At 39.0% G+C, this 14,424-nt stretch overlaps 1 protein-coding gene across 1 annotated transcript in view; it reads right to left on the reverse strand.

The window, feature by feature from the left end:
* PASD1 (PAS domain containing repressor 1) overlaps positions 1-14,424 on the reverse strand; it is a 188,124-nt gene that overhangs the window by 11,492 nt on the left and 162,208 nt on the right. Inside the window, exons 6-8 of the mRNA XM_067723970.1 lie at positions 12,368-12,440; positions 3,689-3,815; positions 868-1,049 (exon numbers count right to left, since the gene is read on the reverse strand). Of these exons, the coding sequence (XP_067580071.1) occupies positions 868-1,049; positions 3,689-3,815; positions 12,368-12,440 (382 nt within the window). The remainder of the gene's footprint in view (positions 1-867; positions 1,050-3,688; positions 3,816-12,367; positions 12,441-14,424) is intronic.

A 14,424-nucleotide genomic window follows, 5' to 3' on the forward strand; every position in this document is an offset into this window, starting at 1 on the left:
TTCAAGGCAAGCAGACCATTTCAAGTTGGAGAAACTGAGGCTCAGGGATGTGCCAAGGTCACAGTACTGGGGCCAAACTCAAACAACTATTTTCCAGCCCTCATTTCTTCTCATTAGAAAAGGATGCCTTTGGCATTAGGAATGAAGAGCCTCGTCTAAGGCTTGGTAATTAATGCATACAATTCCACATAACAGACCATAAACTCATTATCTTGGCTGCCAATCCTGATTATAATAATCCTGTCTAATATAAAAGATGATCACCCAAATTTGTGATTATGTACACAAATTTGGGGGTAGAAGAGCAACAGAATAGTTAATCCAACTGTTTTGATTTGGCCTTGAACCATACATTGGTGCTGACAGTTGGAGGTTGGATATATCTAACATTCTGAAAGGGATGCTTCTAACCTAATAACAATTCCATTGTGGAAACCTAGCTCGTGGTGGGGAAGTGTTGGTATGGGTAGGCAGTGCTGGTATGGGTAGGCAGGAAAGTCATCCTCCCATGGGATAGTTAGCATCCCCTCACGGGTGACGAGCACAGCTCTTAAAAATAGTGCCCTTTCTTAGTATTTAAGCTTCCTATTTGGCTCGAACTTTCTCTCAAGCACAAAGTGTCTCTGCATATTTCACATTAAGAGGAGAACAGGATTTGGTCTTAGAGAACCTCCAATCTCCCTGTTGGCTACAGCCCATTGGATTCTCAGCTGCATCAGAAAATCCAGTACAACAGAAACGGTGATACAGTTTAAAAAAACAAAGAGCATGCTTTTTGCAAAGTGAAATTGAGCACAAGAGTGGAAATTCGGGGCTTTGCAGGTTAGTGGTACAGACGAATATGTGGAGCAAGGCTCCCAGAGATACCTGATTTCCGACGTCAGCAGTGACACTGGGGAACGAGATGGTCTCCCGGTCCTCCTGGGGTACCTGGTCCACCTTGTCCACCTCTTTCTCCTCATCCACCTGCTCCATCTCACCCATGTGGTCCATCTGCTCCACATGTTCCACCTCAGTTTTGACTTCAAAGCTCGGCAAAGATAATGGTGCTGAGGAAGAAAAGACAGTGGAATTCATGATGAAAAAAGCAAAAGTACTAACACTATCAAACAGATTACACAAATTTCTCTGTTTATTTCCTGTTATAAATTATAAAAACAGGAAAGTCCAGTTTTATTCCATATTAATGATTAGGTGTGCCAGGTACCAGGAGTAATACAGAACACTACTTAAAAATCTGTTCACATTTGAGGGACTTTTCTGGTGGCGCAGTGGTTAAGAATCCGCCTGCCAATGCAGGGGACATGGGTTCGAGCCCTGGTCCAGGAAGATCCCACATGCCATGGAGCAACTAAGCCTGTGTGCCGCAACGACTGAGCCAGCGCTCTAGAGCCCGCGAGCCACAACTACTGGGCCTGTGTGCCACAACTAATGAGCCCACGTGCTGCAACTACTGAAGTCTGTGCACGTAGAGCCTGTGCTCCATCCACACAAGAGAAGCCACTGCAATGAGAAGCCCGTGCACAACAAAGAGCGGCCCCTGCTCGCCACAACTAGAGAAAGCCCACGTGCAGCAACGAAGACCCAGCACAGCCAAAATTAAATTAATTAATTAATTAATTTTTAAAAAATTGTTTAAAAAATCTGTTCGTATTTGAAAATTAAGTAAAAGAAGGGAATGTCTCACTTTACCTCCATCCATCCAAGCATAAGCAGGCACCCAACCCATTCGTGTTAAGTGTCTTTTCTTTATAAAAGTTCTTTTGGCTCTGCCTCTGGAATTTGGTACCTTCCAACTGATAAAACCAGATCAAACCTAGTCATAAATCACTTCTATAAAACTAGGTTCCCCAGAATGTGGGATCTTGGGAGTGCCTGAAGGCGCTCTTGGAGGTGTTGTGACATGACTTTCCTTCGGCAGCCACAAAAAGCAAAGTGGAGAACATTATTTGAATAATGCAAAATTATAGAGTCATTTCAGAAAAGAGTTTGGCAGTTCTCTTCACACGCACTTCCCATATGACCCAGTAGTCCCACTCCCAGGAATTTACCCAAATGAATTAAAAATATATAGGCACACAAAAATCCTCTATGCAAATGTTTACAGTAGCTTTATTTATAATCACCAAAAACTTGGAAACAACCCAGATGTCCTTCTTCAGATGAATGAGTTAAAAAAAAAAACCACACACACAGAAAACACTGTAGTGCATTCATAAGATTAAGTACTACTCAGCAAGAAAAAAGGAATGAACCATTGACTCACACATGTATGAATCTGAAATTTATTTTTTTTAACAAAGCCAGACCAAAAAAGGCTAGACATTGTATGATTCCATTTACATGACATTCTGATAAAAGGAAAGCAGAGATAGAATGCAGATCAATAGTTGCCAGAGGATGGGGGACAGAGTTTGAGTTCAAAGAGGCGGAACAAAGGAATTTGGGGGGGTGACATAACTGTTCTGTTTGGTACTGTGGTGATGGATGTATGACTCTTTGCCTTTGTCAAGAACTGCACACCCCAAAGAGTGGATTTTACTGTGCGTAAAGTAAATTGCTCTTATACATTTTTGAAATCACAATAATGGGTTCATGGACTTTGTCCCCGTTTTGTTTTGAAAGGATTTTTTAAACAAAGCTTTGAGATTGACAGCAATAATGGAAGAACTGTTAACTAGAATATTTCAAAAATAGAAGCATTACTTCTATATGTGGACATTCCACAATACAAGTATGATAAGGTCAGCTAATTGGAGGACATGATTTGCATTATGTATCCACCACTGCTTTAAGTTTCGTATTTTTTATACAATTATATTTATGAAATGTCTTTAATATTGAAACTCCTGTAGTAAGTATCATTGTTTTTGAGAGACTATCACTTCGCCCTTTACTAAGAATTCTTTTTATAGTACAGTTTTTAAAAAACAAGAGGTTTCCTTGGACTGCAACTACTATACCATAGCAGAAGAGGCTGCACAAGTATGAGAAGATAAGATGCTACTCCTCCTAGGACTGAGATCTAGCACCAATCTATAGATTAAAATTAAACGGGAGATTTACAATGTTTTGTTAGTTTCAGGTGTAAAGCAAAGTGACTCAGTTACTTATATATATATATATATATATATATAATTTATATGTATATAATATATATATACATATGTATATGTATATATACAGATTCTTTTCCATTATAGGTTATTGCAAGATACTGAGTATAGTTCTCTATGCTATATAGTAGGTCCTTGTTATCTATCTATTTTATATATAGTGGTGTCTTATCAGTTAATCCCATACTCCTAATTTCTCTCTCCCCCCAGTCCCCTTTGGTAATCATAAGTTTGTTTTCTATGTCTGTGAGTCTATTTCTGTTTTGTAAATAAGTTAATTTGTATCATTTTTTTAGATTCCACATATTATATTTCAATAAAAACTTTAAAAAATTAAGTGGGAGAGAATAATACCATTCCGAAGCACTTGAACCATTGATAAGATATTCATTTTCACTGCTCTCAAATCATCATCTCAAAAAATTTACAGAAGATGAAGAAAGTTAGAAATCACTCTTGCAATTTCACACCATTATAAATAGAACATTATCTTCATTTGAAAAACTGTAACTACTCTGTAGGCCACTATTTTTCTTCTGAGAGTCCCCATCCAAATGTCCAAATGTACCCACCTGGTGGTTCAGGTATGGTTTCCAAGGTGGATGTGCTGGAGTCATAATATGTAAAAGACTTTCTTTTAATGACACGAGCAGATTCTTGTGATCCATACTGGTCAACCATTACAACATTAACTCGACCCTAGGAATTTCCAAAAGGGATGGAGAAGATGACATTTCAATTTGGTGACAAAGATATATAAAACAACAAGAAACTGGCAGAACACAAACTTTGATGCGTTTCACTTCATTTCTAAGATTGTTTCAATAAATTGAATACCTAACACAAAACCATCATGAAACACGTACTTGAAAAAAATTGCTGGAAGATAACAACAAAAAAAGATTATGGGTGCCACATGCTATCCAACGTCAAAACTCAGAAGAGAAATACAGTATAGATGTGCTAAAAGCACAAGCATAAGAAAACTGTGTGCCAACCAAAGGCCGTGGCTATATATATATATATATGCACTGCAGAGGTGCTGGTAGCATGCCGGTTCAGAGAAGTGGGAAGGCTGTAGGAGAACTACCCCCACTGATGGGGCCATTTTTCTAGAGGTCCTGCATGTACAGGCTAGGCTTAGAGAAAGGAGAGGATGATTGGGGGGCTGTTTAACCACTTCATGTTTTTTACACAAATTAAAGTTGAAAGTATTAGTAGCAAAAGTACCTTTAATATATAGTAGCAGAGAGATGGAAGTGGCCCTGGGGAGCTTCTAGTGCAACTTCCCCATTTGATAGTGTCAAAGAGGAGAAGGTCATACAGCAAGTTAGGAGCAGAGTGAGTGATATAATCCAGTGACTTCAAATTCAGCACCACTCTCCCTAACCCTAGTACCTCACTTTAAGCCATTTTTTACTTTAAACCATATACATTATATTCCCATTTAGTGATGCACTTCCATTTCCGTAACAACTGGATCCTTTCTGAATAGGCTGGGGCTCACTGCTCATATGAAATTTAAGTAACTGGTTTATCAGTGAAATCTTGTACATCTCTGCCAAAAAATTGTTTGTTTGTGTGTTTGTTTGTTTGGGACTGGATTAAGACATAGACTCATGCTCATTTTTCCTTAAGGAAGCTGTTTGTTGGAGCACTTTCATCCAGATCAAATCCCAGCATTTGAACTTCAGGAAATTGTGCAACTTCACTGTTCAAGTACATTGTGTTTTGTACTCTTCAAGATAAGCAATATGTTTCTGGGGATGTGGCAATCTTTTCATTATTTAGAAAGATATTCTGCTGGGGTGGTATTCATTGAGATAGGATATGACCTCTCTTTCTGTGTCTTCTTGCTTCTGCTCTTTATCATAGCCATATGTCAATTTAATCACTAGCTCCTTGCTTCCTGGATGATTTTCAATAGAAATGTATATACTTGGGTGTTAAGATGTCCATTTTTGTGCATTCATAATTTTTAGCCCATCAATATAAATGCAGTGAGCTTAAATGATCTCAACTGATGGAATCATGTGCAGTAATAGAAAATGGCTTGGGAAAAAACAACGCAAAGAAACTATTTTGAAAGCTAAAAGATTCCAGTTTAAAATACAATTTAGGACGAAGGCCTGAAGATAGTCTTTCAAGAGAGGCAGCTAGAAGCTAAAAAGAAAGATGAAATGAACATGCATACATGGGGGCAGGAAGGCAATCGATAAGCTTTTACAAGTTCAAGAGGAGTTTTGGATTCACTTTTACTCCATAACAGTTTCCATGAACAATACACTAAAGGATTTTAAAGAGAAGCATGGCCTTTGAGGCTAGACACAGAGCAGGCTTCCAAGGCAGCCTCCAATACCTGATGCTCTTGTGACCTAGAAGGGAGTGTACATTGTGGGGGTGGCACTCCAGAAGTATGTCCCCCAATTTTCACATTTTCCCCTTGATTAGCTTAATGTCAAAATTTTTAAGAGATGCTTGCATTTTACTTTTTGGAAAAAAAAAGTGCCATAGGGCTTCCAGTCAAGATGACAGATTGAATAGCCATGGGGAAAACCCTAGGTAACATAGAATAGAATTTTACAAATGCACTCCTTTAAAAAAAAAGGACAGAAATAAATTAAAAGTCATAGGAATGATCAAAAGCACGATGAATAAGCTCTAGAGAGTAGAGGTCTACTGGACAACATTGTACCTATAGTCAACAATAATGTATACTTAAAATTTGTTAAGAGGGTATATCTCATGTTATGACTCTTACGGCAATAAAATAAAGTTTCTTTAAAAATAGGGTAAAAAAAATTCTCTCTGGAGAATTCCCTGGTGGTCCAGTGGTTAGGACCCGATGCTTTCACTGCCAAGGGCCTGGGATCGATTCCTGGTCGGGGAACTAGGATCCCACAGGCCACACAGTGTGGCAAAATAAATAAATACATAAAATAAAACTAAGCCAAAGCAAGATAAAAATAAATTTTAAAAATTCTCTCTGGATCCCACCACTTCTCCACCTACTGCTCTGTTTATGTGATTCCCTTGAGAGCAAAACTTCTCAAAGGGAAGTCCTCAACATCTCCAATTCCACTATCTTCTCTTAAACCTACTCAATCAGATGTTATCTCCCTGCCCCCATCTATACTCCATCAAAACTTTTCTCCGAGTCAGCAATGGCTTCCAGGTCCTAAATCTAATGGTCACTTCTGAGTCATCAACCTACCTAATCTATCAGCAGTGTTTGGCACTGTCATCATTCCCTCCTCCTGGAAATACTTTCTTCACTTGGCTTACCTCTTACCTCACTGGTCTCTCCCTCTCAAGTCTCAAGGCTGAGTCCTTCTCTTCTCTCTGATCTCTTAACGTTGGGGGTGCTCCAAGCTTAGTCCTTCGTCCTTATCTATATCTTTACTTCCTCCCTTGGTCACTTCATCCAAGTTTTTAGCTTTAAGACCCATCCATGTTGATGATTCCCATATCCTTATCTCCAGGCCAGCTCTGCATTTCCAATTAACTATGTAGTAGGCTTCTCAAACATTTTCAAAACTGAGACCCTGTATTACACCTCCCAACAAACACTCCTAAGCCTGCAAATTCTTCCCACTGTTTTCAAAGTTAATGCAATACCATCCTCCCAGTTGCTCAGGTCAAGCACCTTAAAGTCATCCCTAACTTCTCTCTCTCTCACACACATTTCATCCGATGTCAGCAAATCCAAGGGCTCTATCTTCAAAATATATCTACAAAGAGACCACTTCTCACAATTTCCACTGTTACTACCCTGGTGCAAGCCATCATCATCATCTCTCACTTGGACTGCTGAGACAACCTCCTAACTAGGCTCCCAGTTTCCACTCTTGCCTCTGCTCCCCACAGCCTATTCTCAACATAGTGACTCTTTTTAATAAACCAAACATATCACATCATTCTGCTCATAACTCTCCAATGGCTCCCGATTTCATTTAGAGTAAAATCCAAAATCCATACAATGGCTTCCAAGGCCCTACTTGACCCAACTGCCATGACATCTCTGACTTCATCCGTACCTACTCTCACTTTTGCTCACTCTGCTCCAGCTATTCCTCTAAATACCAGGCACGCTTCCACCTCAAGGCCTTGCACTGGTTTTCCCTCTTCTTGAATTTTCCCCCAGATATCTTCATGGCTAGCTTTCTCACCTCCTTCAATCTTTGCTCATACTTAACACTGCACTCCCCCATCTGTTGCATTTCCAATCCTTTGCTTCCTACTCTACTTTCTTCAATAGCTCTTCTCACCTTCTAATATATGATTTGTTTATTTACTATACTTATCTTGTTTATCTAAGTCTATCTCCTCCTGTTGGAATGTAAGCTCCTCTAGAACAGGAATTTTTCAGTTTTGTTAACTGATGTATCTACTCCCCTCACCTAAAACAGTGTATGTTACAAAGTAGGTGTTGAATAAATATTTGGTCAATGAATTAATAAATGAATCTAAAATGGCCTTTAAAACTAGGTATGTTTAAAATGCTCAAAAATATAAAGAAAAGGAAGTCATGAAACAAAGAATAGGACAATATGAGAAAACAAAGAGCTTTGATTTGAAGGCAGATGCTTCACTGTGTAGGAAGAGCATAGATATTGGGACCAGACAGGCCTTGGTTTTAATCTGGGCTCTGCCACTTATTATGTAACTTTGGGCAAGTTTTTCAATAGCAAGAATCCAAGATTCACCATCTGTAAAACTGGAATAATAACGCCTTGTAGAGTTACTGTGGGGGTCAAGCACCTAGTCCAATGCTTGACACGTAAGTCCTCAATAAAACTTAATCCTAAGTACCATGTCACGCCCCCCACTCCGGACACCCCTAGATTGAGTTAGGGCTGACCTTCTTAGACCACTTTCTGGATACAATAAGTATCTGTTGAATGAACACATGATTAAGTGCTCAGCACACAGTAGGTGTAAAATCAATGGCAGATGCTTTCATGATTGCTCCCTAACTCAGGTTTGTCCTGTCCTCCTCATTAACACATAATCAGCTTGGGCAGAGTGCTTCTGAGTCTGATATATACTATGGCTCTCCTGCCCCACCCAGCCCCTGGTACATGCTCAAAGCCAGCTCCTTCTAAAGAACAGTCTACCAGCTCCAGGCACAATGGATTTGAGTGAAAAAGCAACCTGATAATGTACAAGCTCCAATTTTGCCACAATGCCTGCGTAGTGCAACACCGTCCAGGAACAACAGATCTCTAGGGATGGATGACAGAATGTCAGAAGCTGGCAACACAAGTCACCTAAACTCATCATTTAAAATAAAGTATTTGGGACAGAGTCAATTAGGAAGAATTTGCTTTGGATTGGCATTGATGCTACTACTTAAAGCCACTGCTGTTCAAATGGTGAGGTGGTGGTTTTGTGGAAAGAACTTTGTTCTCAATACATCGCCTTGTTCTCAACTCCTTGCCAGTTAACAGCTGTTCTCAACAGAACATGCCTTTTTTGAATACAGCATTGTCCATAGTAACAGCTGACAGATCAAAATATGATGATCCCTGGCAGGGGCCAGTGTATGCTTTGTGTGGTTTTCCTCATGTTTCTTTTGCTTAGGTTTAGTTGAGATCCTTGAATCTCTGGATTTATAGCTTTTATCAAACATGGACAATTCTCTGGCCATTATTATTTCAAATATTTCTGTACTTCCCTCTACACTTCGGAGACTCCATTTACACATATATTTGGCCACTTGAAGAGTTTCTAACAGCTAATTGATGCTCTTTTCTTTTTTCTTGTTCTTTTAAAACTTTTTTCTCTTTGTGTTTAATTTTGGAGAATTTCTATTGCTTTGTCTTTAAATCCTCCAATCTACTAAATCTGCAATGTTTAATCTGCCATCAGTCCCATCTGGTGTTGTTTTCATTGCTCAAATTTCAACTTGAGATTTTTCCCCATCTTCCACGTCCCTACTTAAAATTCTGAACATACGTAACACATATGTTAATATTCCTGTCCACTAATTCTAAAACCTGTGTTTGATCTGCGTGAGTTCCTATCGATTGGGCTTTCTCTTCAAGAAGAGTTACATATTACTATTGCTTTTTTTGAATGCCTGGTAATCTTTGACTGAATGCCAAATATTGTTAATTTTACCTTCTGGGGGTATTGGATAATTTTGCATCCTATAAACATTCTTCATCTTTGTTCTGGAATGTAGTTAAATTACTTGATTTGATCCCTTTGGTCTTGCCTTAATGATGTGATAGATAGTCAGAACCAGAGCAATAGTTAGCCTAGGGCTAATTTTTCCCTATAACTAAGGCAAGACCTTTCGTTTCCCATCTCTTAAGAGTCCCTGTCCTTTATTGCCTGATGTCCATTATCTTGAAAACTGTTATTTCATATATTTTTGTCTTTTATTTTTGGCTGTTTTGGGCAGGAAAGTCAATCTAGTCCTGTCACTCCATCTTGATTGGAAACAGAAGTCCTTCAATTCCATAGTATATTGTACAGTTACTGAAATGATTAAATTTGGGACTGTACATAGGTAGAATTTAGTGATAAGTGAAAGCCAAAGGGAATGGAGTATTAGGCAAGCTATCATTATAACTAAGTAAAAAACAGATGTGATGGTAGACTGATACTGAATGGAAATTAGCAAAATTAAATAGCAACTATGCCATTGTGATAAGATTATGAATTTTTTTTTAAAAAACTTACCTTTCAATGTTAAAATTACTTAGGTTTTATAAATTTTATAAAGTGAGAATTTTTTTAATCCAACTTTCCTCAGAACATTAAGTTGAAGGAATGGATTCTTCACACATAGCACACTACAGATCCTGGGTAAATATTTGTTGACTGACTGATGAAGTCCGGCTGTCAGCTGTGTAGATGTCAGATTGATGGCCAGAGCTATATGGATGCCTTGGCCTTTTTTCCTAGCATAGCTGAAAATTAGTTTGTGTGTAAACAGAGCACTGCTCTATTTAAATTAACCTTCTTCTACCTCATTTCCTCACTGTTTCCTACTGTCTTGAACAGAATGCTAGGTTAAGCAGAGGTACATCTCCAGAAGGGAGAAAGTTTTATCTACACAGAAGTAGCTTGTTGAATGAGCAAGAGTTGGAAAATACAATAGAAAAATCAGCACTTCATATTGAAAATATGTGTTCACAGCATCTCCATGTTACAGAAGAACTTAAATACCTGCATAGTCCACGGAACATGAAAATCCTTTCAAGCAAAATCACATGGAAGCCTGAAAACCAAAGTGAGAGTCTACACATCCAACCTGTTGATACTGTTCTTGAAATCCCTTTACCAGACATTTAAAGAGTGCTATAAAAATAATAGAGTGCTTTAACATACAGTATTCATTTGTGCATCTAATATTTATTATGAGCACCTACTATGTGTGGCCAGCCCTGTTCAAGGTATTTGGCGATATGCTGATGAACAAGAGTACCCTTGCTCTCACAGAAGTTTCATTCTATTGCATGAATACAGACAATATATTAACAAACGAGGTTCCTTTGAGCATTATCATATATCTTTATGAGGTAGCCTGGCAGAGATTATTACCACTCCCATTTTACAGATAATGAAACTGAGGCTCCCCATGGTAAAATAACATTCCCCCAGTCACATAATTGGTAAATGGCTGAATCAGGAATTGAACCCTTATCTTCTGATGTCTAGGTCGTCTTTTCTCTCTGTAGTACTGTCACCACCGCAGCGAACCAGCCTAGCAGATATGTTACATGCACCCATGGAGTGACAGGTAAGGTGAGACTATCCATTGGGAAGGTTTCCTAGGATGCTTTTTCTGTTCTTCTATATCTGTTTTTCTTGCAGTTTGATCTTATCTCCCAGACTAGAATTTAGATCATTGAGGGCAGAACCAGGTGTCATATTTCTATTAATGTGTATCCCTATAGGATTCTCTAGATGAACGTCTGGTGAATGGATAATTGGATGATACACTGAAAGGCTTAAGAAAAAGATGGAGGCAGGACTTCCCTGGTGGTGCAGTGGTTAAGAATACGCCTGCCAATGCAGGGGATACGGGTTTGAGCCCTGGTCCAGGAAGATCCCACGTCGCGGAGCAACTAGGCCCATGCGCCACAATTACTGAGCCTGCGCTCTAGAGCCCGCGAGCCACAACTACTGAGCCCACGTGCCACAACTACTGAAGCTCGCGTGCCTAGAGCCCGTGCTCCACAACAGGAGAAGCCACTGCAGTGAGAAGCCCGAGCACAACCACAAAGAGTAGCCTTGGCTCGCCACAACTAGAGAAAGCCCGTGCACAGCAACGAAGACCCAACACAGCCAAAAATAAATAAATAGATAAGTTTATAAAAAAGAAAAGGAAAGGATGGAGGACAATCCAGATTAATTAGGAATTGGGTTCTGCCCATAATGGGCAGATGACTCTGCCATCTCATGATTCTACTCATATAGCCTACAGTAGCAGGCAGGTCACTAACCTCTCATTTCGAAATGCACTCACAAGTCAAAAAGACCTTGAACAATGTCTGACATAGAGCACAGCTTAATTCTTTTTAAAGCTACTACAGGGATCATTCTAAGCATGGCCATTACTGGCTCCCAATAAGAAATGGCTACAAAAAGGCAACTGTGTAACACTGCTCAAGTGCTATGCCCATATGGGATATTTCTTGAAATTAAAACCTATGTAGGACAAGGGAAGCTGAATTTGCCACCCCAAATTATGCCTCCTTGGCATAAGGATTATTTTGAGCTGGTTATGTTTAAGAAACAGCAGACAGAGGAGAAGCTCTGAAAACCAACAGAAGTTACTCTACTGTAAGAGATACTTCCATTTGTAAGTGTGTCTTCCTCTTTGCACCGGGAAGAAAGGGATGAGTTGAAATTTCTAGGAGCTCTTATCAATGCAGAAAGCCAGGACTCAAATCTGCATAACAAGCTTCCCCACAACTGACTCCCCGCCCCCAACATCTTCTTTTATTTTTAGCTGAAAATGGCCTTTAAGCTGGTAGCTTGAGCCATTTTGGAGAGTTATGCAGTATTCTGGGGTCTCTCCCACGTATACAAGGAGATGTACATGTTATTAAACATCTGTTTGTTTTTCTCCTGTTAATCCTGTCTTTTTATTACAGGGGCATCTCAGCCAAGAACCTAGAAGTGTAGAGGGAAATTTGTTTTCTTCCCCCACCTTGGCAACACACATTAACAAAAGAATCAACATTATGGGAATAAGGGTCCAAGCGTTTACTCTATGTACTCAGTGCACGTACTTCTGAGGCAGGAGCATCAGGTTCAGCATGCAGAAGTTCCATTCCAGAGCTGCTTCTTTGGCCTTGAACACTTCTATAAATAAGTGAAAAGACAGATGGTAAACACATCTCACTTGCCATTTAAATCTAAATTCTCTATAATACAATAAAAATGAGGGTCTGTTAAAGAGAAAAACCATAGGCCCCAAATGGCATCGCTTGCGCTAAAGTCCATGATACCAAACCCAGATTTAATACCTACCTAACTTTAGTTTCAACCTTTACCACAAATGTAATCTTAATTACAGTCTGGAATTTCCTGGTCAGCACCAATTAAGTAATCTGTCACATGGGTCCTCTCTATCCCCCAAGGGAAGAAGAGGCAACCTGCAGGATTAAACCCTTGACATTACTCTTCTCCCCCAAAAGATGTCCTGGCCTAAAAATAATCCTTTCTTTTCTTTTGCTAATAACTCCCTGGCCCCACCCCTCTTCCTATAAAAACCTTCCATTCTGTACAACCCCTTGGAGCACTCTTCCCGTTGCTAGATGGGACGCTGCCCAATTCATGAATCGCCTAATAAAGCCAATTCGATTTTCAAATTTACTCAGTTAAATTTTGGTTTTTAACAGTTCAAATAAGAAAAAAAAATCTATTTTTCTTAATACATAACATCATCAATCTTTGACGTGTCACTTTTCCTACAGAGAAAGTTGTTCTGCACCGTATCTATAATAAAGTAAATCATCTGGACCCTCATTAGAATGAAGTTTTCTTTTTTGAAGTTTTGAACTTTATTTCTTTATTTTTTATACAGCAGGTTCTTCTTAGTTATCTATTTTATACATATTAGTGTATATATGTCAATCCCAATCTCCCAATTCATCCCACCACCAACCCCCCAGCCACCTTCCCCCCTTGGTGTCCATACGTTTGTTCTCTACATCTGTGTCTCTATTTCTGCCTTGCAAACCAGTTCATCTGTACCGTTTTTCTACATTCCACATATATGTGTTAATATACAATATTTTTCTCTTTCTGACTTACTTCACTCTGTATGACAGACTCTAGCTCCATCCACCTCACTGCAAATAACTCAATTTCGTTCCTTTTCATGGCTGAGTAATATTCCATTGTATACATGTACCACATCTTCTTTATCCATTCATCCTATGATGGACACTTAGGTTGCTTCCATGTCCTGGCTATTGTAAATAGAGCTGCAATGAACATTTTGGTACATGACTCTTTTTGAATTATGGTTTTGTCAGGGTATATGCCCAGTAGTGGGATTGCTGGGTCGTATGGTAGTTATCTTTGACTTTTCCCTCTTTCTCAACTCTCTTCTGATTTGTATGAAAGTTTGTTATTACTTTCTGTCTGCCTTTTCTACCTGGTGTATTTCTTGAAGGTGGTGTGCTTCCTTTGAACCTCTTGTATCCCCAGCACCTACCACAGTGAAGAGCATTTACTAGGTGTTTTCATGAATATCTGCTGAGTGCATAAAGGAATAAACAAACTGACCAGTTAGTTCATTAAAATATTTGCACATTCCTCATCCCAGGCCTGCGCAGCTTGACACAATTATTTTCAAGGACCAGCTGAGGCTTCCATCTGTTCCTTAAGAGCAATTAAATGACTCCATATTGACTTCTAAATACTAAATATCTTTATGCCTGAGATAAACAGCATGTGAATGAATGTCTAATATGGTATCCACTAACTACATGTGGCTAAATTAAAATCAAAATTAAATAAAATTTAAAATTTAGTTTTTCAGTCACAGCAGACATATTTTAAGTGCTCCATAGCTACATGTGGCCAGTGGCTACTGTATTAAACAGAACAGATTAAAGAGCATTTCTGTCATCAAAAAATGTTCTATTGAACAGTGTTATATCAAAGGATGCAGTGGGTGTTACTGGACAAGACGCTAACTTTGACAAGAAAACATTATGAAGCAATTAGGTTTTGCTTTAAATCCACTGGCTTGAATACTGAAAATATAAAATAAAGAAAAGCAAAGTTTTCCAAATTCTTCCATGAATTTACATTTCATACTCCTCTATATGTCAAT

Source organism: Pseudorca crassidens, chromosome X, assembly GCF_039906515.1.
Source record: "Pseudorca crassidens isolate mPseCra1 chromosome X, mPseCra1.hap1, whole genome shotgun sequence".
In the NCBI taxonomy this organism is placed as follows: domain Eukaryota; kingdom Metazoa; phylum Chordata; class Mammalia; order Artiodactyla; family Delphinidae; genus Pseudorca; species Pseudorca crassidens.